Source organism: Melanerpes formicivorus, unplaced genomic scaffold (assembly GCF_026170545.1).
Source record: "Melanerpes formicivorus ecotype bairdi unplaced genomic scaffold, bMelFor1.0.p_v2 SCAF_14, whole genome shotgun sequence".
In the NCBI taxonomy this organism is placed as follows: Eukaryota; Metazoa; Chordata; class Aves; order Piciformes; family Picidae; genus Melanerpes; species Melanerpes formicivorus.
The window spans coordinates 19,302,614-19,327,584 of record NW_027142366.1 but is presented as its reverse complement, the minus strand read 5'-3'; the positions used below and the strand labels follow the sequence as shown (position 1 = coordinate 19,327,584).

Sequence of the window (24,971 nt, the reverse complement as noted above, 5' to 3'; positions counted from 1 at the left end):
CTTCCATGCTGGTGGTGCTGTGGGAGCTGGTGCTGGGCTTCTGGAGAGGCCCTGGGGGAAGCCCTCCTCGTGCTGTGGGGTGGGGGACAGTGAGGCTGAGCTGCCTGGTGAGGTGCTTGCAGCCTCTGCTCTGTGGGGAGAGAGCAGCTCTCCTGAGCCTCTTCAGGGCTGGGTCTTTCCAGGGGCTGTGCTTTGCTGTCTGGAGGAGGTGACAGCCCTGGGAACATAGGGAGAGTGGCCTGGTTGCCATCCCTGGCCAAGTCAGGTGCCCCCAAGGATGCTCCATCCCTGCTGGGTCACTCAGGGGAGGCCTGGCTGAGCACTGAGCTGAGCTCTCAGGCTTTGCTCTTCCTCAGCTGCCACACTGCTGCCCTGCAATTCCCAAAGGCACCCCTGAGCTTCACCTGACAGCCCCAGGGCTCCCAGGAGGTTCCAGGGCTGCCCCTGCTGAGGGCCAGGAGCTGCAGAAGCAGCAGAGGCTGCAGAGTGCCAGGGCGGTGGAGCCGGCGGCCGGCGGTGGTGGCGTCCATGTGTACCCCAAGCAGGGCACTGAGGGCACCAGCACAGCTGCCCAGGCAGCCAAGCAGGTGGGTGAGGAGGCACAGCAGCTCGGGGGGGCTTTGGGCTGCTGCTGGCTACATGGGGGGGGGGGGGGGGGGGGGGGGGGGGAAGAGGGAGCCAGGCAGGCTTGGGGGGGTGGAGCTGGAGCTGTCTGGGGCAGGTGAGGCTGGGGGGATGGCACAGGGGAGGTGCCTGTGCCCCTGGCAGCAGCTGCAGAGGGAACCCCAGGTCCAGGCTGGAGTTTGAGTGGGTCCTGGGGAGTCCATTGGCTGGTGATGGTTTTCCTGCCTGGCAGTTGCCCTTTCCACCAGCATCTGGCTTGCCTTGGAAGAGAGACCCTGTGCTCGGCCCTGCTGACCTGGAGCCACTGCTGGGTGTTTGTTAATTTGCCCACAACATGCTCAGCAAGGGCCCTGGACCCTCTCTGCCACCTGGCAGCAGAACCTCTGCCTGCAGGGCCAGAGGACAGCCCTGGGCATCACCTGGGCACTGGGAGGCCTGGCAGGGAGAGCTGGGAGGGCTCAGCTCCCCTTTCCTGTCAGGGTAAATGTTTCAGAGCCAGCTCCTCTGAGAGGAGAGAAGCCCAAGCTGCCTGTGTGCTTCAGAGAGAACCTAGGGGTGGGGGTGCAGAGCCTCAGCCCAGGGTGATGCTGCTCTCTGCTTTCCAGAGGCTCTTACCAGATCCCATCCTGAAGCTGAAGATGATCATTGGCTTTGGAGGCTGCAGCACCAAATGGGTCAGTAGCTCCTGGTGGTCTGCAGAGCTGAGCTGATCTGCATGGCCACAGCTGAGTGCCACCCTGCACATCTTCATGGGGGAAACCTCCCTGAGGCAGATGGGCACAAACCACAGAGCTGCTGAGGCTGGCAGAGCCCTTGGAGCACTCACCCAGAGCTCACAGCCCAGCCCTGCTGCTCAGCCACTGCCACCAAACCTCCTCCCCCAGCACCACAGCCAGGTGGCTTTGAACCCCTCCAGGGGTGGGGACTCCACCACCTCCCTGGGCAGCCTGGGACAGGCCTGGGAACCCTTGCTGGGAAGAGATTGTTCCTCCTGTCCAACCTGAACCTGCCCTGAGGCAACCTGAGGCTGTTTCCTTGTGCCCTGTTGCTTGTTCCTTGGCAGAAGAGACTGACCTGGGACTTCTCTGAGGACCTGCAGCCCTCTCACTCCTGTTTTGTCCCTGCAGGCCCTGTGGACTCAGGACAGTGCTGCAGTGGTGTACCCCTGCCATGCAGTGATAGTGACCCTGCAGATCCAGACTGGAGAGCAGAGGTTCTTCATTGGGCACACAGATAAGGTGAGAGAGAGGCTGCTCAGCCCCTGCTGCAGCCCTGCACCCAGCTCTCCTCTAGAGAGGTGCTGTAGGGTGAAGGGCTGGGAGCAGCCCTGTGGGGAAGGCCTTGGGGGTGCTGGGGGTGCAGAGCTGGCCAGGAGCTGGCACTGAGTGCTGCCAGCCCAGCCCCAGCCTGGCCTTGGCTGCTCCCCAGCAGGGTGGGCAGCAGGGGCAGGGAGGGGATTCTCCCTGCAGGGCTGGGGCAGCTCTGGAGCCCTCAGCACAGCACAGGCAGGGAGCTGCTGGAGCAGGGCCAGAGGAGGCCACAGCAGTGCTGGGAGGCTGGAAGCCCTCTGCTGGGAGGCCAGGCTGGGAGGGTTGGGGTTGTGCAGCCTGCAGAGGAGAAGGCTCCAGGGAGACCTCCTGGGGGCCTTGCAGAGCTTCAAGAGGCCAGAAGAGAGCTGGGGACAGAGTGCTGAGCAGGGCCTGTTGGGCCAGGCCAAGGGGGTATGGTTTGAAGTGCAAGAGGGAGGCTGAGAGTGGAGAGAAGGAGAAATGTTTGGTGCTGAGGGTGGGGAGAGCCTGTGCCAGGCTGCCCAGAGAGGTGGAGCTGCCCCATGGCTGGCAGCAGTGCAGGGCAGGTTGGTTGGGGCTGGGAGCAGCCTGCTGTGGCTGCAGCTGTCCCTGCTGGCTGCAGGGCTTGCCCTGGGTGAGCTTGGCAGGTCCCTTCCAGCCCAGCCCCTGCTGCCCTGGCTCCCACAGGTCTCAGCCCTGGCTATCGACAGCAGCAGCACCCTGCTGGCTTCCGCCCAGCTCGGAGCCCTCGGCGTTGGTCGCCTCTGGGACTTCCCCACAGGCAGCTGCCTCTCAGTGTTCCAAACCCATATCCACTCTCTGACCTCCCTCAGGTAGGTCCCAGCCTGGGCACAGGTGGGTGAAGCCTTGCAGCACAGCAGCTGCTGCCTGCTCCTCATGCGTGGGCAGCCGAGGCTGAAGTTCTCCTTTCCCTGCCCCTCTTTATCACCAGCCCTGCTGGCAGCTGGCCAGCTCCCTGCTGGCCTTGCTGTCTCCCTGCTGAGATGCCCTGGGGGCTGGGGGGTTGGGGGCTGTGGGGTTGGGGGCTGTGGGGCTGTGTCTCACCAGCTGGCCTCTCCCTGCAGCCTGTGTGGCAGCGGAGCGGCGCTGTGCGGGGCCGGCCGGGACGGACACGGCAGGACGGTGAGAGAGCTGCAGCAGGGCCCAGCCTGCCCTGCCCTGCCCTGCCTGCAGGAGCCTCTGCTGCCGCAAGATGCACTTCCCCTGCTCTGGGCTTCCCTGGAGCTCTTCACTGGGGGTCAAAGGGAGATGCCCTTCTTGTTAGCTGCTTAGGAAATCACAGACCCCAGCAGCCTGGAGGGGCCAAGGAGGGCCCAAGGAGGGAGGGAGGGAGCCCCGGGGGCAAGCTGAAGGAAGCTCTCCTCCCAGCACAGAGAGCAGCAGAGCTGAGGGAAAGGCTGAGCAAGGTGAAGCTCAACCAGGCCAAGTGCAAGGTCAGGTCCCTGGGTTGCAGCAATCCAAAGCACAAATCCAGCCTGCAGGAGAAGGCCTTGGGGCTGTGAGCTGGTGACAAAGTCCCCAGGAGCCAGCAGTGGTCCCTGGCAGCCCAGAGCCAGCTGAGTGCTGAGCTGCAGCCAGAGCAGGGAGAGCAGCAGCACAGGGAGGGGATTCTGCCCCTCTGCTCTGCTCTGCTCAGCCCCCACCTGCAGCACTGCCTCCAGCTCTGAGCCCCCAGCACAGGAAAGACCTGGAGCTGCTGGAGAGGAGCAGAGGAGGCCACAGAGATGAGCAGAGGCTGCAGAACCTCCCCTGTGGGGCCAGGCTGGGAGAGCTGGGGCTGTGCAGCATGGAGAAGAGAAGGCTCCAGGGAGACCTCAGAGCAGCCTCCCAGTGCCTGAAGGGCTCCAGGAGAGCTGGGGAGGGACTTGGGCCAAGGGCTGGGAGTGTCAGGCCCAGGGCCAATGGCTTTGAGCTGGGAGAGAGGAGACTGAGAGTGGAGAGGAGGAAGAAATTCTTGGCAGTGAGGCTGGGGAGACTCTGGCCCAGGCTGCCCAGGGAGGCTGTGGCTGCCTCCTGCCTGGAGGTGTTCAGGACCAGGCTGGATGAGGCCCTGAGCAGCCTGTGCTGGTGGGAGGGGTCCCTGCCCATGGCAGGGGCTGGAGCTGGATGGTCTCTGAGGTCCATTCCAGGCCAAGCCAGCCTGGGGCTCTGTGATTCCATGAGGTTTGTGTCTGATCATTGCTGTTTGCTCACAGAGGGAGGCTTTCCTTGGCTGGCTCCAGCAAGGCCTTCCCCAGCTCTGCCAAGGCAGCAGCTTGCAGCCATGGCTGCAGGCTGAATCACTGCTGCCCCTCCTGCCCTGCCAGCTGCACAGGGCATCAGCACTGCCTGGAATGGAAATGACTGCAGGTGGCAGAGCAGAAGAATTGATCACAGATCCCTTTGTGCTAGTCTGGAGAGAGCTGCAGGAAGAGGAGAAAGGCAAAATAGAGTTCACACAATCCCAGAGTGCCAGCAGGGCTGGAAGGGAGCTCTGGAGCTCAGCCACCCAAGCCCTGCTCCAGCAGGGCACCCCCAGCACCCTGCCCAGCAGCACAGTGCCCAGGGGGGGTTGGAAGCTCTCCACACCAGCAGACTCCACAACCTCTCTGGGCAGCCTGCTCCAGGCCTCCAGCAGCCTCACCCCAAACAACTTTCTCCTCCTGCTCAGCTCCAACCTCCTGCCTGACACTTTCTGCCCCTTGCTGTCCTTTGTGCTGGCCCTGGGCAGCACTCAGCAGAGCCTGGCCCCAGCCTCTTGCCCCCCACAGCTCCTTTAGCTCTTGCTGAGCATTGCTCAGGTCTCCAGTCTCTCCCTGGTGTCTGCAGGTGTTCACAGCCCTGCTCCTCAGCTGCAAATCCTTGAGGGTACTGCTTGGGCTGAGCTTTTGGGGCTGTTCCTATGCCTGGTGTGGTGCAGTTATGAGCCTGGGCAGGCTGATGAGGGCAGTTGTGTGACCCTGCATTGCCATTCACCTCCTGCTGGGGCTGATCCTGGCAGGTTTGCCAGCACATGGTGGGGGCCTGGAAGCTAAACTGGGAGGCCCAGGAGTGAGCAGAGCTGCAGACCACTGGGGTTTATGGCATTGAGGGCAGGCTGTGAGGTTTGATCTCCAGTTCTGACCCAGCTGGCAGCACTGCTGAAGGGCTGCTGGGCTCTGGGGCTGCCCCAGACCCTGCCTGCAGCAGTCAGAAATAAAACTGCTGTGGGACTGGGGGCTCTGCTCCAGCCTGGAGCTGCTGCCAGCCAGCCCTGGCAGGTCATGGAATGGTTGGGGTTGGAGAGGACATCACTGAGCTTGTGGGGGAGGGAGGGGAGCAGTGTCCTCTGCAGCTGTCTGGGTGCTGGGGAGGATTTATGGGTTCATAGAATGGGTTGGGTTGGAAGGGAGCCTCAAGATCATCCAGCTCCAAGCTCCTGCCGTGGACCCCTCCCACCAGCACAGGCTGCTCAGGGCCTCATCCAGCCTGGTCCTGAACACCTCCAGGCAGGAGGCAGCCACAGCCTCCCTGGGCAGCCTGTGCCAGAGTCTCCCCAGCCTCACTGCAAAGGATTTCTTCCTCCTCTCCACTCTCAGTCTCCTCTCTCCCAGCTCAAAGCCATTGGCCCTGGGCCTGGCACTCCCAGCCCTTGGCCCAAGTCCCTCCCCAGCTCTCCTGTAGAGCTCCAGCACAGCTCCTGTCCCAGCAGGCAGAGTTCCCACTCCTGTGTGGAGTTTCCTGCCCAGCCTGAGCCCTGTTGCCAGGCAGCTCTGGCATTTAGAAGCTCTCATCATGAGTGACAGACAAGCACATTGCCACCAAGCTTTGCAGAGCTGCTGGACTGTCCTGCACACTCCATGCCAGTTCTTTGTCCCCAGCTCAGAGTGGGCCCCCAGCTGGGCAGCTGCTGGGAGGAACAGCTCAGCTCCTGCCAACATTTCCCTCTTGGAGTGGCTCTGCCGTTGTGTTTTCTTGCTCCAGATGGTGGTGGTGTGGAACACTGCTCAGGTGACCTGTGGTGGAGAGGTGTCTGTGCTGGCCAAAGCACACACAGATGTGGACATCCAGACCTTGAAGTTTGCTTTGTTGGATGACACCAGGTAGTGTGCAAAGAAAATCATCTCTTGATCTGCAGCCAGTGGCAGCCTGGGCTGCATCCAAAGCAGGGGGGGCAGAGCTGGGGAGAGGATCCTGCCCCTCTGCTCTGCTCTGGGGAGACCTCACCTGCAGGGCTGGGGCCAGGTATGGGAACTCAACACAAGAAGGACCTGGAGCTGCTGGAGAGGGTTCAGAGGAAGCCACAGAGATGCTCAGAGGCTGCAGAACCTCCCCTGTGGGGCCAGGCTGGGAGAGCTGGGGCTGTGCAGCCTGGAGGGGAGAAGGCTGCAGGCAGACCTCAGAGCTGCAGTTCAGTATCTGCAGGGCAGCTGCAGGCAGCTGGGGAGGGACTGCTCAGAAGGGGCTGTGGGGATAGGAGCAGAGGCAATGGTTTGGAACTGGAGCAGGGCAGAGTTAGGTTGGACACCCGGAGAGAGCTCTGCAGAGGGAGGCTGGGGAGACACTGGCACAGGCTGCCCAGGGAGGTGCTTGAGGCCTCATCCCTGGAGCCATTGAAGCTCAGCCTGGCTGTGTCCCTGGGCAGCCTGCTCTGGCTGGAGCTGTCCCTGCTGCCTGCAGGGGGTTGGATGCCCTTGGAGGCTCCCTCCCAGCCCAGTGTGAGCTGTGCACATCAATCAACAGCAGGGATGTGGTAGGGCATGGGGGCAGTGGTGGTGCTGGAGCTGGGCAGTTGCCATTCCTGCTCGTGGTGCTCTCTGAGGTGCAGGCCCAGGCTGCCTGCCCCTCAGAAGGGGCCGGGTGGCGGCAGCAGGGCAGCATTAGGGGCTGGTCGGCAGCAGCAGGGGCTGAGCGGAGGCAGGGCAGCAGCAGGGCAGAGGCAGGGGCTGGGCAGCAGCAGCAGGGGCCAGGCGGAGGCAGGGCAGCAGCAGGGGCTGAGCGGAGGCAGGGCAGCAGCAGGGCAGAGGCAGGGACTGGGTGGCAGCAAGAAGCAGCAGGGGCTGGGCAGCAGCAGGGGCCGGGTGGCAGCAGCAGGGCAGCAGCAGGGGCTGAGCAGCAGCAGGGCAGCAGGCAGAAGCAGGGGCTGGGTGGTAGCAAGTAGTAGGCAGCTGCAGGGGCAGTGTGGCAGCAACAGGGCAGCATCAGGGGCCGGGCAGCGGCAGCAGGGCAGCATCAGGGTCTGGGCGGCGGCAGGGCAGCAGCAGCAGGGGCTGGGTGGAGGCAAGGCAGCAGCAGGGCAGAGGCAGGGGCTGGGTGGCAGCATGGCAGCAGGTCAACAGCAGGGCTGGGCTGCGGCAGCAGGGGCTGGGCGGCAGCAAGCATCAGGACAGCAGCAGGGGCCGGGCAGTGGTAGCAGGGCAGCAGCAGGGGCTGGGCAGTGGTAGCAGGGCAGCAGCAGGGGCTGAGCAGCAGCAGGGCAGCAGGCAGAAGCAGGGGCTGGGCGGGTAGTAAGCAGCAGGCAGAAGCAGGGGCCGGGTGGCGGCAGTAGGGCGGCAGCAGGGGCTGGGCGGAGGCAGGCAGCAGCAGGGCCTGGGCAGCAGCCGGCGATAGCCGGTGGCAGGGTGGCAGCAGGGCAGCATCAGGCGCTGGGTGGTGGCAGCAGGGCAGCATCAGGGGCTGGGTGGTGGCAGCAGAGCGGCAGCAGGTCAGCAGCAGGGGCTGGGCTGCGGCAGCAAGGCAGCTGTAGGGGCTGGGCTGTGGCAGCAGGGCAGTAGCAGAGGCTGGGCGGCGGCAGGGCAGCAGCAGGGGCTGGGTGGCAGCAAGCAGCAGCAGGGGCTGGGCGGAGGCAGGGCGGCAGCAGGGGCTGGGTGGCAGTAGGGCTGCAGCAGGGGCTGGGCGGAGGCAGGGCAGCAGCAGGGGCTGGGCTGTGGCAGCAGGGCAGCAGCAGGGGCTAGGCGGCAGGGCAGCAGCAGGGGCTGGGCGGCAGCAGGCAGCAGCAGGGGCTGGGCGGCAGCAAGCAGCAGCAGGGGTTGGGCGGCAGTAGGGCAGCAGCAGGGGTTGGGCGGCAGCAAGCAGCAGCAGGGGTTGGGCGGGCAGCAAGCAGCAGCAGGGGCTGGGCGGCAGCAAGCAGCAGCAGGGGCTGGGTGGCAGTAGGGCAGCAGCAGGGGTTGGGCGGCGGCAGCAGTGGCTGGGCTGCAGCAGGGCAGCGGCAGGGGCTGGGCTGTGGCAGCAGGGCAGCAGCAGGGGCTGGGCTGTGGCAGCAGGGCAGCAGCAGGGGCTGGGCGGCGGCAGGGCAGCTGCAGGGGCAGGGCAGAGGCAGGGCAACAGCAGGGGCTGGGTGGCAGCAAGCAGAAGCGTGGGCTGGGTGGCAGCAGAGCAGCAGCAGCAGGGCTGCAGCAGGGGCTGGGCGGCAGCAGGGCTGCAGCAGGGGCTGGGCAGCAGCAGCAGGGCTGCAGCAGGGTCTGGGTGGCAGCAGGGCAGCAGGAGGGGCTGTGTTGCAGCAAGCAGCTACAGGGTTGTGGCCATTACAGAAGCCTTCTGGGGTAGATCCTGTCCTGGAGCATGGCCATGGCAGACTGCAAGCTGCTCAGAAGGGGCAGGAGAGGAGGGAGGAGGGGCAGGAGAGGGGGCCGGAGGGATGGAGGTGTTGCCCTCTGTGGAAAGGAGTGGCAGGATCAGCTCTCTGGGTCTGCTGGCCACACGTCTATGGGTGCAGCCCGGGCTGTGGCTGCCCCAGGTGGCTGCAGGGGGCTGGAGGGATGAGCCTGGGGGGGTCCCTTCCGGCTCCCAATGCTGTGTGGCTCTGTTGCAGGCTGGCATCGTGCGGCAGTGCCAACGTGCGGCTGTGGCGCCTGCGCGGCGGTGCCCTGCGCTCCTGCCCCCTGGCCCTGGGGCACCTCCAGCTCCTGCACTGCACCGACCTGGCCTTCCACCTGCACCACCGCACTCTGTAAGGGCCTGAGGGCTTCCACCATCACCCCCCCGGGGCAGCAGGCAGGGAGGCAGCCCTGCAGCTCTTGGCTGCCTCCGTCCCAGTCCCCTGTGGGAGTGGGAGGCTTTGGTTTGGGCTTTTGCTGCAAATCCTGGAGCTGGGAGAGCTTCTCCCTCCCCAGCAGAGCTGCAGCTGCTAGCAGGGGAGCCCAAGGAATGTGTCTGTCCTCTTGCCCTTGCTGTATTCACTGAATCCCTCCCCAGCCTCACACTTCTGCTTAGCTCTGAGAAGGACATTGAGGAGCTGGAGTAGGGCCAGGGAGGGGCAACAGGGTTGGGGAGGAGCAGCTGAGGGAGCTGGGGGTGTTGAGCCTGGAGAAGAGGAGGCTGAGGGAGACCTCATTGCTCTCTGCAGCTCCCTGAGAGGAGGCTGCAGCCAGCTGGGGCTTGGGCTCTGCTCCCTAGACAGAAGGAGAGGCAATGGCCTGAAACTGTGCCGGGGAGGGTTAGGTTGGAGAGGAGGCCAAATGTCTTTGCTGCCAGAGTGGTCAGGGCCTGGCCCAGGCTGCCAGGGGGGTGGTGCAGTCCCCATGCCTGGAGGTGTTCCAGAACCCTGTGGCCATGGCACTTGGGGCCATGGCTTCTTGGCCATGGTGGGGTTGGGTGGGTGCTGGACTGGAAGAGTTTAGAGGCCTTTTCCAGGCCAAACAACTCTGATTCTGTGCTCTGTGCATGGACAGGCTCACAGCCTGGCCTCAGTCACCAGAGCCAGACCTTTGCTGCTCCCCCACTCTGCTCCAGAGTGTCAGAGCAGGACTCACCTGACCTTGCCCTCCCCTGGGCTGTGTCCTGCCTCGGGGACATTCCTCTCTGAAGTGTGCCCTGAGCTTGTAGCTCTTCTGCTGATTAACTGTTTCAGAGGGGCAGAAACTACAGCAGCAAGCTGTGCCTGGGCTGTGGATTTGCAGTCCAGACCCCGGCAGGGTGCGCTGGGGCACCCCTGTGACCTCTTGGGTTACTGCCAAACAGCCTGAACACAGCAGTTCAGCCCCAGCTGGGCTCTTCTTGAGCTGAGGTGCCACAGCAGAGGTCTCTCTCCTTCACAGCTTTGTCAGCAGCAGGAGTGGCCACGTCCTGGAAGTGGACTACCAGAGGGTCTGCGTGCGGAGCGTGCGGCAGCTCCTGCCCCTGCGGCCCCCCGGGGCAGGCGGCACCACAGGTAGGAGCTGCAGGCAGGGCAGGACCTGCGCCGGCACCAGGGGCAGGAATGAGCCCAAAGGGATCTCTGGTACAATGAAGCAGCTGTCTAGAGTCATGGAATTGTTTTGGTTGGAAGAGACCTTTGAGGTCATCCAGTCCAGGCCTTACCCCAGCACTGCCAGGGCACCACTGAGCCCTGGCCCTCAGCCCCGCCGAGCCCTGGCCCTCAGCACCACTGCCACACAGCTCTGGCACCTGTTCAGCCATGAGGACTGCACCACTGCCCTGGGCAGCCTGGGCCAGGCCTGGACAACCCTCAAGGGGAAGAAATTGTTCCTCATGGCCAACCCAAACCTGCCCCGGGGCAGCTTGAGGCCATTGCCTCTTGTCCTCTCCCTTGTTCCTTGGGAGCAGAGCCCAAGCCCCAGCTGGCTGCAGCCTCCTCTCAGGGAGCTGCAGAGAGCAATAAGGTCTCCCTCAGCCTCCTCTGCTCCAGGCTCAACACCCCCAGCTCCCTCAGCTGCTCCTCCCCAGCCCTCTTCCCCAGACCCTTCCCCAGCTCTCTTGCCCTTCTCTGGCCCTGCTCCAGCTCCTCAATCTCCTTCTTGGAGTGAGGAGCCCAGAACTGAACCCAGTACTCAGCTGTGGCCTCAGCAGTGCCCAGCCCAGGGGCACAATCCCTGCCCTGCTCCTGCTGCCACCCCACTGCTGCTCCAAGCCCTGGACTGTTTTGGGGTGCTTTGATTGTTGCTCTTTGCCTCTGAAGTGCAGCAGGCAGAGTTGCAGCAGCTGAATGCTGGTTGCTCTTTCAGACTTGTGCTGCTTTTGGGAACATGGAACAAGGTCTTCATGTGCTGATGGGATCTTGATGTAGAGGTGGAGAAGGAGCTCAGCAGACCAACCAAAAAAGATGACTCTGGGCATTTGTTCATGGTTCAGCCTCTGCAGGGTGGTTAGGAGGTTGCTGTCCCCTGAGCTGGAGAGCTTCCTGCCCTGCCCTTGGTGCTACCAGCAGGAAGAATTAACTTTTCAGTGTGGGATGTGGAGCACAGCCCTGTCACAGAGTGAACCCTCCAAGGGCATCTTGGCCAACCCTCTGCAGGCAGCAGGGACACCTCCAACTCAAGGGCACCTCAAGGCTGACCTTGATTGTCTCCAGGGTCAGGGTCTTAACCACATCCCTGGGCAGCTTGTGTCAGTGAGAGTGTTCCAGGGGAGGCTGCAGAGCTGCTGAGGGGCCTGGAGCAGCTCTGGGAGCAGCAAAGGCTGAGAGCCCTGGGGTTGAGAGCCTGCAGAAGAGCAGCCCCAGAGGGCAGCTGAGCAATGCTCAGCAAGAGCTAAAGGAGCTGTGGGGGGCAAGAGGCTGGGGCCAGGCTCTGCTGAGTGCTGCCCAGGGCCAGCAGAAGGGACAGCAAGGGGCAGAAAGTGTCAGGCAGGAGGTTGGAGCTGAGCAGGAGGAGAAAGTTGTTTGGGGTGAGGCTGCTGGAGGCCTGGAGCAGGCTGCCCAGAGAGGTTGTGGAGTCTGCTGGTGTGGAGAGCTTCCAACCCCCCCTGGGCACTGTGCTGCTGGGCAGGGTGCTGGGGGTGCCCTGCTGGAGCAGGGCTTGGGTGGGGGAGCTCCAGAGCTCCCTTCCCACCCCACCAGCTTGGGACTCTGTGGTGAAGGCTTTCTGTGACTGCTGAGAGCTGCACAGTGGCAAAGAGGAGTGCTGGAAAGGGAGGGGGTGGAAGGTGTTTGGGGGTGACCTGGCAGTGCTGGGCTGGCAGCTGGACTTGGTGATCTTGAAGATCCTCTCCAGCCTCAGTGGTTCCATGTTTGGAGTTCTGGGGGCTGGGTGGAACTCCTCAGCCTCTGCTTTTAGTCTCCATGGGATTCCTGGCTGCTGCCCCTGAGGCTTCAGCCACAGGTGTGGGTGGCTCACTGGGCTCAGCTCCTGGATGGGGTCCCCCTCAGCTGGAGCCTTCTTCTTCCAGTGTTATTTCTTGGCTTTTCAGGCCCTGGGATTGCTATTAGCAGTATCAGCATCTCCTCCACCTTCTGTGCCACTGGGTCAGAAGATGGCTACCTGAGGCTGTGGCCCTTGGACTTCTCAGCTGCTGTCTTGGAGGCAGGTGAGTAGGGCTGGGAGCTGTGCTGCTGAGCTCCACATCTCCATCACCCTGCTGCTGGGACAGCAGAGCCCCACAGGCAGAGCAGAGCAGCACTCAGGAGTGAGGGCATCTCTGTGCCAGCTGTCCCTAGAGCTTGGAGGGCTCCAAGGACAATTATCCACACAATCATAGACTGGCTCAGGTTGGAAGGGACCTCAGAGCTCATCTGCTCCAAACCCCTGCCGTGCCCAGGGGCAGCTCTCAGCTGGAGTCAGCTGTTCAGGGCCTCATCCAGCCTGGCCTTCAGCACCCCCAGGCAGGAGGCAGCCACAGCCTCCCTGGGCAGCCTGGGCCAGAGCCTCAGCAGCCTCACACTCAACAACTTCTTCCTCAGCTCCACTCTAACCCTGCTCTGCCTCAGCTCCAAATCCTTCCCCCTGGGCCTGCCTCAGACCCCCTCAGCCAAAGTTCCTCTGCAGCCTTCCTGCAGGATCCCTTCAGCTCCTGGCAGCAGCTCTGAGGAGCCCCTGGAGCCTTCTCCTCTGCAGGCTGCACAGCCCCAGCTCCCTCAGCCTGTGCTCCCAGCAGAGCTGCTCCAGCCCTGGCAGCATCTTTGTGGCCTCCTCTGGCCTCTCTCCAGCAGCTCTGTGTCCTTCTGCTGCTGGGGACAGCAGAGCTGGAGGCAGGATTGGAGGTGAGGTCTGAGCAGAGCAGAGCCCAGGGGCAGAATCCCCTCTGCTGCCCTCTGCACAGCCTGCTCTGGCTGCAGCCCAGCACACAGCTGCCTGAGGGCTGCAGGAGGCACTGCTGGCTCCTGGGGAGCTGCTCAGCAGTCCCAAGGCTCTTTCTTCAGGGCTGCTCTCAACTCACTCTGCACCCAGCCTGGACTTGTGCGTGGTCTTGGTCTGGTCCAGCTGCAGGACCTTGCCCTGGGGCTTGCTGAGCTTCCTGCAGCTGGCACTGGGCCATCCCTGATCATTCTTGTACCTGAGAAGGTTTTCCTGGGTGAGAGCAGGGACTTGGTCCCAGTTTTGGAGCCCTTGGCCCCAGGGCTCAGCTGCCCAGGGGAATCCAGGGGTGAAGCTGAGCAGTTCTGCACTTCAGAAGGAATCAGCAGAGCAGCAGAGCCTGGCAGCTTCTAGAAGGGGCAAAGCCTCCTCTGCCTCTAAAGCCAGACCTGCAAACACTCAGGCTTCGAGGCCTGGGACGCTCACTGCTGTGTCTTTGCTTCCCTGAGTGGCTTGGGAGCTTTCCCAGGGGATTTGCTGATTCCTGTGCTTTTCTCCAGGGCATGAGGCTCCACTGAGCTCCATCTGCATCAGCCCAGACAGCAGCAAGGTGCTGAGCACCACCAGCACGGGGAGCCTGGGCTGCCTGGACATCCAGTCCCGGGACTGCTACACCCTGATGCGCTCCCCCCAGGGCCCAGTGCTGAGCTTCTCCCTGCAGGGCAGCAGGGAGCAGCTGGCAACAGTGGCCCAGGATGGCAGCATCCAGGTCTGGGACCTTGGCTCCATGCAGCAGGTAGGGAAGAGCACAGAGCCAGAGAGTCACAGCATGGGCTGGGGTGAGAGGGAGCATCAAGATCACCCAGCTCCAGTCCCCTGCCATGGGCAGGGACCCCTCCCACCAGCACAGGCTGCTCAAGGCCTCATCCAGCCTGGCCCTGAACACCTCCAGGCAGGAGGCAGCCACAGCCTCCCTGGGCAGCCTGTGCCAGAGTCTCCCCAGCCTCACTGCTAAGAATTTCTTCCTCCTCTCCACTCTGTCTCCTCTCTCCCAGCTCAAAGCCATTGTCCCTGGGCCTGGCAGTCCCAGCCCTTGTCCCAAGTCCCTCCCCAGCTCTCCTGGAGCCCCTTCAGGTACTGGAAGGCTGCTCTGAGGTCTTCCTGCAGCCTGCTCCAGGGTGAGGTTCCTTTGGAACCTCAGTCTGGGATTGCTTTGGAAGTGTGGAGTTTGGAGAGGTTCAGCTTAGTGCCTGCTCTGGCCCTAACCTCTGCATGATGGTTAACCACAAATGCTCTTTGCCTTCATGTTTAACACATTGGCCTTGAACACAGCACAAAATGCTCAGAGGCTTCCCTGGGCTCTGGGTGCATGAGGGCAAGGTCAGCTTTCTGCTGTGGGCCCTGCAGGGGTGGAGGTTCAGCAGTGGAATGCAGGTTTCTGCAGCTCCATGCCCGTGGTCTGTCTGTTCCCTGCAGCTCTATGAGTTCAGCAGTGCTGAGGACATGCCCTGTGCTGTGGCCTTCCATCCCACCCAGCAGATCCTGGCCTGTGGCTTCAGCAGTGGCTTGGTGCAGACCTTCAGCTTGGCTTCCTCTGATCTGCTGGTGGAGCACAAGTGAGTTCCACCTGAGTGTGGAAGAGCTTCCCTCTGGCTGTGTGGAGTGATTCCAACCCCTCCTGGGCAAGCTGCTGTGGGTGCCCTGCTGGAGCAGGGCTTGGGCTGGGTGAGCTCCAGAGCTCCTTTCCAGCCCTCCACCATGCTGGGACTCTGGGAAGCTCTTGCTGTGGGAGCTGCCCCATGGCAGGGATGGATCTAGCTGGGGCTCCTTGTGAGTCACAGTGATGACCATGGAGATGGGAGAGGTCCTGGTCTTGACCCTGACATCCTTGTGTCCCAGCTGAGTGGCTTCCAGGCAGAGAGAACCTCCTGTGCCAAGGCTCTGGGTGGGAGGAGTCCAAGCTGTGAAGGCTGTGAGGGCTTCCTCTGTGGCTTCCCAGCGGGCAGCTGGGCAACAGTAGGGAAGAGCTTGTCCTGGAGAGGGCTGAGCAGGGAGCCCTGGTGAGCCTCAGTGTGGGAAACAGAGGATGCTCCACAGGGGACTGTGTCCCATCCTGCCCCAGCTGGAGTGCTGCCCCTGACTGCTCCCAAGATCTGGAGGGTTGCTTGTCCTAGGCTGCTGGAGCTGTGAGCCTGCTGAGGTCCTCAGCCTGCCCCTGGCTGTCCTGAGTTCTGCAGCACCTCCCTCTCAGTGCTGCTGGTGGCTTTGGGGGTGGCTGGCTTGCTTGCTTGGTTTCTCTCCTCTCCTTTTTGGTGTCTTCTGCTCTCCTCCAGGCAGCACCACACTGTGATCACTGGCCTGACCTTCTCTCCAGATGGCCAGTTCATGTTCAGCTCCTGTCTGCAGGGAACTCTGGCTCTTTACAGCTGTCTGGCAGAGAAAAGCCAAGTCCTGAGGGTGCTGGGTAAGGCTCTGGGGTTGGGGGTGGCCTTTCTCCTGCTCCTAGCACTGAAGCCAAACAAGGTATTTTCTGATGAGCCTTCTGTGTCCTTTGTGTGAGGCAAACCCTGGTCCCTGCCAGCTCCTCACCCTGCTCCAAGTGCTCTCAGCCTGCTCAGGGTTTTGATTCCATCAGTGTGCTGCACTCACACAGACCTGTCCCTGCAGCTCTGGGGTCACAGCCCAGTGCCTAAGGTGACACAAGTGTAGAGTCTTCCTGCTTGGCTTGGGGTAGAGGCCAGAAAGCTGCCTGGTGGAAAAGGCATGGGGGTGCTGGGTGCCAGCAGCTGGAGAGGAGCCAGGGAGTGCCCAGGTGGGCAAAAAGGGCAGCAGCAGCCTGGCCTGGAGCAGCAGTGGGGTGGCAGCAGGAGCAGGGCAGGGATTGTGCCTATGGGCTGGGCACTGGGGAGGCCACAGCTTGAGGGCTGGTTCAGTTCTGGGCCCTAACTGCAGGGAGGACACTGAGGAGCTGGAGCAGGGCCAGAGATTCTTCTTACTGATGCCCCAGCCCTGACTCTCTCTGTTCTGTGGCTGCCCTGTTGGGTTTCTTTATGGGATGGTGTTCCAGTGAGCTCGTCTCCATGAGGAATCAGTTACAGTACCCCAGGTGCCCATAGCCACAACTTCAGTTAATGTGAAGGCAGAGGAGGCTGTGCCGGAGCGCTGCGGGGCACCAAAGCAAGGCACAGCCCTGGGAGGTACCCACAGAACCCAAGAGCAGAGCTGATCCCCAGCGCAGCGCAGCACAGCAGAGCGCAGACAGCGCAGCAGAGCACAGCACAGCAGAGCGAAGCACAGCGCAGCACAGCAGAGCGCAGTGCAGCAGAGCACAGAGGAGCGCAGACAGCACAGCAGAGCGCAGCGCAGCACAGCACAGAAGAGCGCAGACAGCACAGCACAGAAGAGCGCAGACAGCACAGCACAGAAGAGCGCAGCAGAGCGCAGACAGTGCAGCGCAGCACAGAGGAGCGCAGACAGCGCAGCACAGCAGAGCGCAGCGCAGCAGAGCACAGCAGAGCACACACAGCGCAGCACAGCAGAGCGCAGCAGAGTGCAGAAGAGTGCAGACAGCACAGCAGAGCACAGAATAGTGCAGACAGCAGAGCACAGAAGAGCACAGACAGTGCAGCACAGCAGAGCGCAGCGCAGAGCACGGACAGCACGGTGCAGCACAGCACAGAAGAGCGCAGACAGCGCAGCACAGCAGAGCGCAGCGCAGCAGAGCACAGCAGAGCGCAGACAGCGCAGCACAGCAGAGCGCAGCGCAGCAGAGCACAGAAGAGCGCAGACAGCACAGCAGAGCGCAGACAGCACAGAAGAGCGCAGACAGCGCAGCACAGCAGAGCGCAGACAGCACAGAAGAGCGCAGACAGCGCAGCACAGCAGAGCGCAGCGCAGAGCACGGACAGCACGGTGCAGCACAGCACAGAAGAGCGCAGACAGCGCAGCACAGCAGAGCGCAGCGCAGCAGAGCACAGCAGAGCGCAGACAGCGCAGCACAGCAGAGTGCAGCGCAGCAGAGCACAGCAGAGCGCAGACAGCACAGCAGAGCGCAGACAGCACAGAAGAGCGCAGACAGCGCAGCACAGCAGAGCGCAGACAGCACAGAAGAGCGCAGACAGCGCAGCACAGCAGAGCGCAGTGCAGCAGAGCACAGAAGAGCGCAGACAGTGCAGCACAGCAGAGCGCAGCGCAGCAGAGCACAGAAGAGCGCAGACAGCACAGCACAGCAGAGCGCAGCGCAGCAGAGCACAGAAGAGCGCAGACAGCGCAGCACAGCAGAGCGCAGTGCAGCAGAGCACAGAAGAGCGCAGACAGCACAGCACAGCAGAGCGCAGCGCAGCAGAGCACAGAAGAGCGCAGACAGCGCAGCACAGCAGAGCGCAGCGCAGCAGAGCACAGAAGAGCGCAGACAGCACAGCACAGCAGAGCGCAGCGCAGCAGAGCACAGAAGAGCGCAGACAGTGCAGCACAGCAGAGCGCAGCGCAGCAGAGCACAGAAGAGCGCAGACAGCACAGCACAGCAGAGCGCAGCGCAGCAGAGCACAGAAGAGCGCAGACAGCGCAGCACAGCAGAGCGCAGTGCAGCAGAGCACAGAAGAGCGCAGACAGCGCAGCACAGCAGAGCGCAGTGCAGCAGAGCACAGAAGATCGCAGACAGCGCAGCACAGAAGAGCGCAGTGCAGCAGAGCACAGAAGAGCGCAGACAGCGCAGCACAGCAGAGCGCAGTGCAGCAGAGCACAGAAGATCGCAGACAGCGCAGCACAGAAGAGCGCAGTGCAGCAGAGCACAGAAGATCGCAGACAGCGCAGCACAGAAGAGCGCAGTGCAGCAGAGCACAGAAGAGTGCAGACAGCGCAGCACAGAAGAGCGCAGCACAGCAGAGCGCAGCAGAGCGCAGCAGAGCACAGACAGCGCAGCACAGAAGAGCACAGACAGCGCAGCACAGAAGAGCGCAGCACAGCAGAGCGCAGCAGAGCGCAGCGCAGCAGAGCGCAGCAGAGCGCAGACAGCGCAGCACAGCAGAGCGCAGACAGCGCAGCACAGAGGAGCGCAGACAGCGCAGCGCAGCAGAGCGCAGACAGCGCAGCGCAGCAGAGCGCAGACAGCGCAGCAGAGCGCAGACAGCGCAGCACAGCAGAGCGCAGACAGCGCAGCACAGAGGAGCGCAGACAGCGCAGCACAGAGGAGCGCAGACAGCGCAGCACAGCACAGAGGAGCGCAGACAGCACAGCAGAGCAGAGCGCAGCGCAGCAGAGCACAGAAGAGCGCGGACAGCGCAGCACAGAAGAGCGCAGTGCAGCAGAGCACAGAAGAGTGCAGACAGCGCAGCACAGCAGAGCGCAGCAGAGCGCAGCAGAGCACAGACAGCGCAGCACAGAAGAGCACAGACAGCGCAGCACAGAAGAGCGCAGCACAGCAGAGCGCAGCAGAGCGCAGCGCAGCAGAGCGCAGCAGAGCGCAGACAGCGCAGCACAGCAGAGCGCAGACAGCGCAGCACAGCAGAGCGCAGACAGCGCAGCACAGCAGAGCGCAGACAGCGCAGCACAGAGGAGCGCAGACAGCGCAGCACAGCAGAGCGCAGACAGCGCAGCGCAGCAGAGCGCAGACAGCGCAGCAGAGCGCAGACAGCGCAGCACAGCAGAGCGCAGACAGCGCAGCACAGCAGAGCGCAGACAGCGCAGCACAGAGGAGCGCAGACAGCGCAGCACAGCACAGAGGAGCGCAGACAGCACAGCAGAGCAGAGCGCAGCGCAGCAGAGCACAGAAGAGCGCGGACAGCGCAGCACAGAAGAGCGCAGTGCAGCAGAGCACAGAAGAGTGCAGACAGCGCAGCACAGCAGAGCGCAGCAGAGCGCAGCAGAGCACAGACAGCGCAGCACAGAAGAGCACAGACAGCGCAGCACAGAAGAGCGCAGCACAGCAGAGCGCAGCAGAGCGCAGCGCAGCAGAGCGCAGCAGAGCGCAGACAGCGCAGCACAGCAGAGCGCAGACAGCGCAGCACAGAGGAGCGCAGACAGCGCAGCACAGCACAGAGGAGCGCAGACAGCACAGCAGAGCAGAGCGCAGCGCAGCAGAGCACAGAAGAGCGCGGACAGCGCAGCAGAGCGCAGCAGAGCACAGACAGTGCAGCACAGAAGAGCGCAGACAGCGCAGCGCAGCAGAGCAAGAGGACACAGTCTCAAGCTGTGCCAGGGGAGGTTTAGGCTGGAGTGAGGAGAAAGTTCTTCCCAGAGAGAGTAATTGGCCATAGGGATGGTGCCTCCACCACCTCCCTGGGCAGCACATTCCAGAAGGTGTTCCAGAGGGGACTGGATGTGGCCCTTGGAGCCATGGGTTAGCTGTCAGGAGGTGCTGGGTGACAGCTTGGACTTGGTGATCTCTGAGGTTTTTTCCAACCTGATTGATTCTGTGATTCTAAACCCCCTACAAGAACCACGGCAGGACCAAGGATGGCATAGCACTGGAGCTGACCAGAGCTGGCCGGAGCTGGCCTGAGTGGCCTGGTGCTGGCCTGAGTGGCCTGGTGCTGGCCTGAGTGGCCTGGTGCAGGCCGGAGCTGTCTGTCTGCCATCCGTGCAGGCATCCCCACCACACCAGACCTTGCCTGGTTGGAAGGGAGAAGCAGCAGCCCCCAGCAGTGCTCTTCAGGTCTGTGCCCTGGGGCCAGCACACCACAGGAGGCTGGGCTGGGGCTCCTGTGTTTCACAACCCAGTCACAGAACTGCTCACCCTGCTGCTCATGCAGGGAGCCCAGCAGAGCCTGGGCTGCAGCAAGAGAAGTGTGGCCAGCAGGGCCAGGGAGGGGATTCTGCCCCTCTGCTCCACTCTGCTGAGACCACAGCTGGAGCTCTGGGGCCAGTTCTGGAGCCTCTGTGCCAGGAAGGGTCTGGAGGGGCTGGAAGGTGTCCAGAGAAAAGGCCACGAGGAGGAGCAGAGGGCTGGAGCTGCTCTGCTCTGAGGACAGCCTGAGAGAGTTGGGGTTGTGCAGGCTGGAGAGGAGAAGGCTCCCAGGAGACCTCCTTGTGGCCTTCCAGGAGCTGCAGGGGGCTGCAGGAAAGCTGGGGAGGGACTTTGGAGGGTGATAGGAACTGGATGATCTTGAAGGTCTCTTCCAACCCAAACTGTTGTGTGTGGTGCTGTGATGTTCAGCAGGGATTCAGGCCAGGATGTGAGCCCCAGGCTGAGGCAGAGGTGGTCAGCAGCAGCAGCTGGCCTGAGCTGGCTGCAGTGCTCTTTGCTGCTTGCCTCACTGCCTCTCGCTCTGCTCCCCAGGCGGCGTGGTGGCCCCGGATGGCGGCAGCGCCGCGGCCGCGCTGGTGGTCAGTGAGGACAGCAGGCTGCTGGCCTTCGTGGGACCCTCCAAGAGCCTTGTGACTGTGATGGAGGCCTGCTCCCTACATCAGGTACATGCTGGGCTGCCCTCCTGCTGGGGGAGGGGAGGAGGAGAGCAGGAGCCGCAGGCTGGGGTGCCTGGAGGGGAGAGGCTGCAGCAGATGGATGAGGGGCGCTGGGCAGTGGCAGCGCTGCAGGTGGCCCTGCAGATGCCTGCTCAGGACGTTGCAGTGAGCTTTGCTTTCTGCTCTGTGAGACAGCAACACAGCAATGATCCAAGGCTGGAAGCCCTCTGCTGGGAGGCCAGGCTGGGAGGGTTGGGGTTGTGCAGCCTGCAGAGGAGAAGGCTCCAGGGAGACCTCCTGGTGGCCTTGCAGGGCTTCAAGAGGCCAGAAGAGAGCTGGGGACAGAGTGCTGAGCAGGGCCTGTTGGGCCAGGCCAAGGGGGGATGGTTTGAAGTGCAAGAGGGAGGCTGAGAGTGGAGAGAAGGAGAACTGTTTGGTGCTGAGGGTGGGGAGAGCCTGTGCCAGGCTGCCCAGAGAGGTGGAGCTGCCCCATGGCTGGCAGCAGTGCAGGGCAGGTTGGTTGGGGCTGGGAGCAGCCTGCTGTGGCTGCAGCTGTCCCTGCTGGCTGCAGGGCTTGCCCTGGGTGAGCTTGGAAGGTCTCTTCCAACCTAAAGCATTTTATGGTCATGTAGAATCAACACAGTCAAGGTTTCTTCTTCTCCAGCTTCACTTAGGAAGGCTGCAGAGGAACTTTGGCTGAGGGGGTCTGAGGCAGGCCCAGGGGGAATGGTTTGGAGCTGAGGCAGAGCAGGGTTAGAGTGGAGCTGAGGAAGAAGTTGTTGAGTGTGAGGCTGCTGAGGCTCTGGCCCGGGCTGCCCAGGGAGTCTGTGGCTGCCTCCTGCCTGGGGGTGCTGAAGGCCAGGCTGGATGAGGCCCTGAGCAGCTGACTCCAGCTGAGAGCTGCCCCTGGGCACGGCAGGGGTTTGGAGCAGATGAGCTCTGAGGTCCATTCCAGCCTGAGCCATTCTGTGACTCCCCTCCAGAAAGGTAATTTGAGTAGCCTTGTGCAGGCCCTCTGCTCTGACACCTCTCTGGGAGCTGCTTTCCTGGGCAGCAGGAGCATTGCTGGCCCCTGGGGCCCTCATTAGATGGAAGGGAAGGGTCTGGGCACTCTGTAGCCTCACCATAGAACCAGGAGAGCAATCCCAGGGCTCTGCAGTTCTGCCTCCAGGACACTTGTTCAGTAGTTTCTTCTTCCACAGCTGCTGAGGGTGGACATCAGCACCCTGGGTGTGAGCAGCACAGCCTTGGACTCTGCAAGGAGGCTCTGCTTTGCTGCAGTGCCTGCAGGAGAGCTCCTGGTGTCCACTTCCTCCAGCAGGATCCTGGTGCTTGATGCAGAGACAGGGCAGCTGCTGCGGGAGGTAGGACACTGACCCCCCTCTGGGGCCTGCAGGAAGCTGAGGGGGGGAGCAGCTCATCCTGGAGCTCCTGGGCTTCAGAGGAACAGAAATCACTTCTCTGAGATGGCTTCTGTGGGGTGAGGCTGCTGGAGGCCTGGAGCAGGCTGCCCAAAGTGGTTGTGGAGTCTCCCAACCCCCCCTGGGCATTGTGCTGCTGGGCAAGCTGCTGTGGGTGCCCTGCTGGAGCAGGGCTTGGGCTGGGGGAGCTCCAGAGCTCCCTTCCCACCCCCCAACGTTGGGGTTCTGGGGTTGTGTATGAGTGGCAAACCTGTGGCTGTCCTGCTGTGGTGCTCAGGGTGGCTTGGATGCTGTCACACTCCTGTCCTCCTGCTGAAGCAGAACCAAGGACCTGCCCGTGCCTGGCTAAGGCTGCTGCTGCTGTCCCCTGCCCTCAGGTGTCTCCTGGGCACAAGCTGTGCTGCTCTGCCTTGGCCCTGAGCAAGGACAGCAGGCACCTGCTCACCGCTGCCCACAAGGCCATCAAGGTGTGGGACTACCAGAGGAGCTTCCATGGCAACTGCCAGGTACTGCTGGGGCTGGAGGGGGGTGGGGGGGTGCTGAAGCCCTGCAGAAGGCAGCAGCAAATGCTCTCTGTGTCACCTGGCCCCAGCCCCAGCCTGCCCAGCAGCTGAGAGACACAGCCCTGCTCCCATTCTCGCTGGTGCCCAGCGCTGGGCACGGGCTGGGGCTGCCAGAGCACCCCCGAGGGCAGGACAGAGGCTGGGGCTACCTGCCAGGGAAGAGCCACCCAGAGAAGGCTTCAAAGGTCTTGGGAGCTAGGAGGGGGCCTGGAGGCTTCTCAGCTTCTGCTTCCTTCTCCAGATCCCTATGGGGAAGGTCAGCTGGGGCTGATCAGCCCTGGGGCTGAGAGCTGCAGGAGCGGGGGGTGGCCTGTGGGCATCAGGGGGGACAGCAGCTCTGCAGGGCAGGCAGTGGAGTACCAGCACCCTGCTAGGGCAGCTGCAGGGCAGGCAGTGGAGTACCAGCACCCTGCTAGGGCAGCTGCAGGGCAGGCAGTGGAGTGCCACCACCCTGCTAGGGCACCTGCAGGGCAGGCAGTGGAGTGCCACCACCCTGCTAGGGCATCTGCAGGGCAGGCAGTGGAGTGCCACCACCCTGCTAGGGCAGCTGCAGGGCAGGCAGTGGAGTGCCACCACCCTGCTAGGGCAGCTGCAGGGCAGGCAGTGGAGTGCCACCACCCTGCTAGGGCAGCTGCAGGGCAGGCAGTGGAGTGCCACCACCCTGCTAGGGCAGCTGCAGGGCAGGCAGTGGAGTGCCACCACCCTGCTAGGGCAGCTGCAGGGCAGGCAGTGGAGTGCCACCACCCTGCTAGGGCACCTGCAGGGCAGGCAGTGGAGTACCAGCACCCTGCTAGGGCACCTGCAGGGCAGGCAGTGGAGTACCAGCACCCTGCTAGGGCAGCTGCAGGGCAGGCAGTGGAGTGCCACCACCCTGCTAGGGCATCTGCAGGGCAGGCAGTGGAGTGCCACCACCCTGCTAGGGCACCTGCAGGGCAGGCAGTGGAGTGCCACCACCCTGCTAGGGCACCTGCAGGGCAGGCAGTGGAGTGCCACCACCCTGCTAGGGCACCTGCAGGGCAGGCAGTGGAGTGCCACCACCCTGCTAGGGCACCTGCAGGGCAGGCAGTGGAGTGCCACCACCCTGCTAGGGCACCTGCAGGGCAGGCAGTGGAGTGCCACCACCCTGCTAGGGCACCTGCAGGGCAGGCAGTGGAGTGCCACCACCCTGCTAGGGCATCTGCAGGGCAGGCAGTGGAGTGCCACCACCCTGCTAGGGCACCTGCAGGGCAGGCAGTGGAGTACCAGCACCCTGCTAGGGCACCTGCAGGGCAGGCAGTGGAGTGCCACCACCCTGCTAGGGCACCTGCAGGGCAGGCAGTGGAGTGCCACCACCCTGCTAGGGCACCTGCAGGGCAGGCAGTGGAGTACCAGCACCCTGCTAGGGCACCTGCAGGGCAGGCAGTGGAGTACCAGCACCCTGCTAGGGCAGGGGGTGCTGGGCACTAGGGGGGTGCAGGGCACCTGCAGGGCAGGCAGTGGAGGTACCACCACCCTGCTGGGCACTAGGGGGGTGCAGGGCACTAGGGGGTGCTGGGCACTAGGGGGTGCTGGGCACTAGGGGTGTGCTGGGCACTAGGGGGGTGCTGGGCACTAGGAGGTGCTGGGCACTAGGGAGGTGCTGGGCACTAGGGAGGTGCTGGGCACTAGGAGGTGCTGGGCACTAGGGGGGTGCTGGGCACTAGGGAGGTGCTGGGCACTAGGGGGGTGCTGGGCACTAGGGAGGTGCTGGGCACTAGGAGGTGCTGGGCACTAGGGAGGTGCTGGGCACTAGGAGGTGCTGGGCACTAGGGGGGTGCTGGGCACTAGGAGGTGCTGGGCACTAGGGGGGTGCTGGGCACTAGGGGCTGCTGGGCACTAGGGGGGTGCTGGGCACTAGGGGGGTGCTGGGCACTAGGAGGTGCTGGGCACTAGGGGGGTGCTGGGCACTAGGAGATGCTGGGCATTAGGGGGTGCTGGGCACTAGGAGATGCTGGGCACTAGGGGGTGCTGGGCACTAGGGGGTGCTGGGCACTAGGGGGGTGCTGGGCACTAGGGGTGTGCTGGGTACTAGGGGGTGCAGGGCACTAGGGGTGCAGGGCACTAGGGGGGTGCTGGGCACTAGGGGTGTGCTGGGTACTAGGGGGTGCTGGGCACTAGGGGTGTGCTGGGTACTAGGAGGTGCTGGGCACTAGGAGGTGCTGGGCACTGGGGGGTGCTGGGCACTAGGAGGTGCTGGGCACTAGGAGGTGCTGGGCACTAGGGGGTGCTGGGCTCTAGGGGGTGCTGGGCACTAGGAGGTGCTGGGCACTAGGAGGTGCTGGGCACTAGGGGGGTGCTGGGCACTAGGGGGTGCTGGGCACTAGGGGTGTGCTGGGCACTAGGAGGTGCTGGGCACTAGGGGGTGCTGGGCACTAGGAGGTGCTGGGCACTAGGAGGGTGCTGGGCACTACGGGGTGCTGGGCACTAGGGGTGTGCTGGGCACTAGGGGGGTGCTGGGCACTAGGGGTGTGCTGGGCACTACTGGGGTGCTGGGCACTGGGGTGTGCTGGGCACTAGGGGTGTGCTGGGCACTAGGGGGTGCAGGGCACTAGGGGGTGCTGGGCACTAGGGGTGTGCTGGGCACTAGGGGGTGCTGGGCACTAGGGGGGTGCTGGGCACTAGGGGGTGCTGGGCACTAGGGGGGTGCTGGGCACTAGGGGGTGCTGGGCACTAGGGGGGTGCTGGGCACTAGGGGTGTGCTGGGCACTAGGGGCTGCTGGGCACTAG

General features: G+C 63.5%; 1 protein-coding gene across 1 annotated transcript in view; it reads left to right on the top strand.

Moving 5' to 3' along the window:
- The window catches only part of WDR90 (WD repeat domain 90), a gene marked incomplete at its 5' end in the record, with an annotated part of 56,244 nt that overhangs the window by 8,366 nt on the left and 22,907 nt on the right, over positions 1-24,971 (top strand). Inside the window, 15 exons of the mRNA XM_068147380.1 lie at positions 357-587; positions 1,230-1,298; positions 1,752-1,862; positions 2,601-2,746; positions 2,999-3,056; positions 5,877-5,995; positions 8,704-8,841; positions 9,929-10,041; positions 12,018-12,134; positions 13,402-13,637; positions 14,318-14,457; positions 15,175-15,305; positions 20,118-20,248; positions 21,445-21,606; positions 22,041-22,169. Coding sequence (XP_068003481.1) covers positions 357-587; positions 1,230-1,298; positions 1,752-1,862; positions 2,601-2,746; positions 2,999-3,056; positions 5,877-5,995; positions 8,704-8,841; positions 9,929-10,041; positions 12,018-12,134; positions 13,402-13,637; positions 14,318-14,457; positions 15,175-15,305; positions 20,118-20,248; positions 21,445-21,606; positions 22,041-22,169 — 2,031 coding nt within the window. The remainder of the gene's footprint in view (positions 1-356; positions 588-1,229; positions 1,299-1,751; positions 1,863-2,600; positions 2,747-2,998; positions 3,057-5,876; positions 5,996-8,703; positions 8,842-9,928; positions 10,042-12,017; positions 12,135-13,401; positions 13,638-14,317; positions 14,458-15,174; positions 15,306-20,117; positions 20,249-21,444; positions 21,607-22,040; positions 22,170-24,971) is intronic.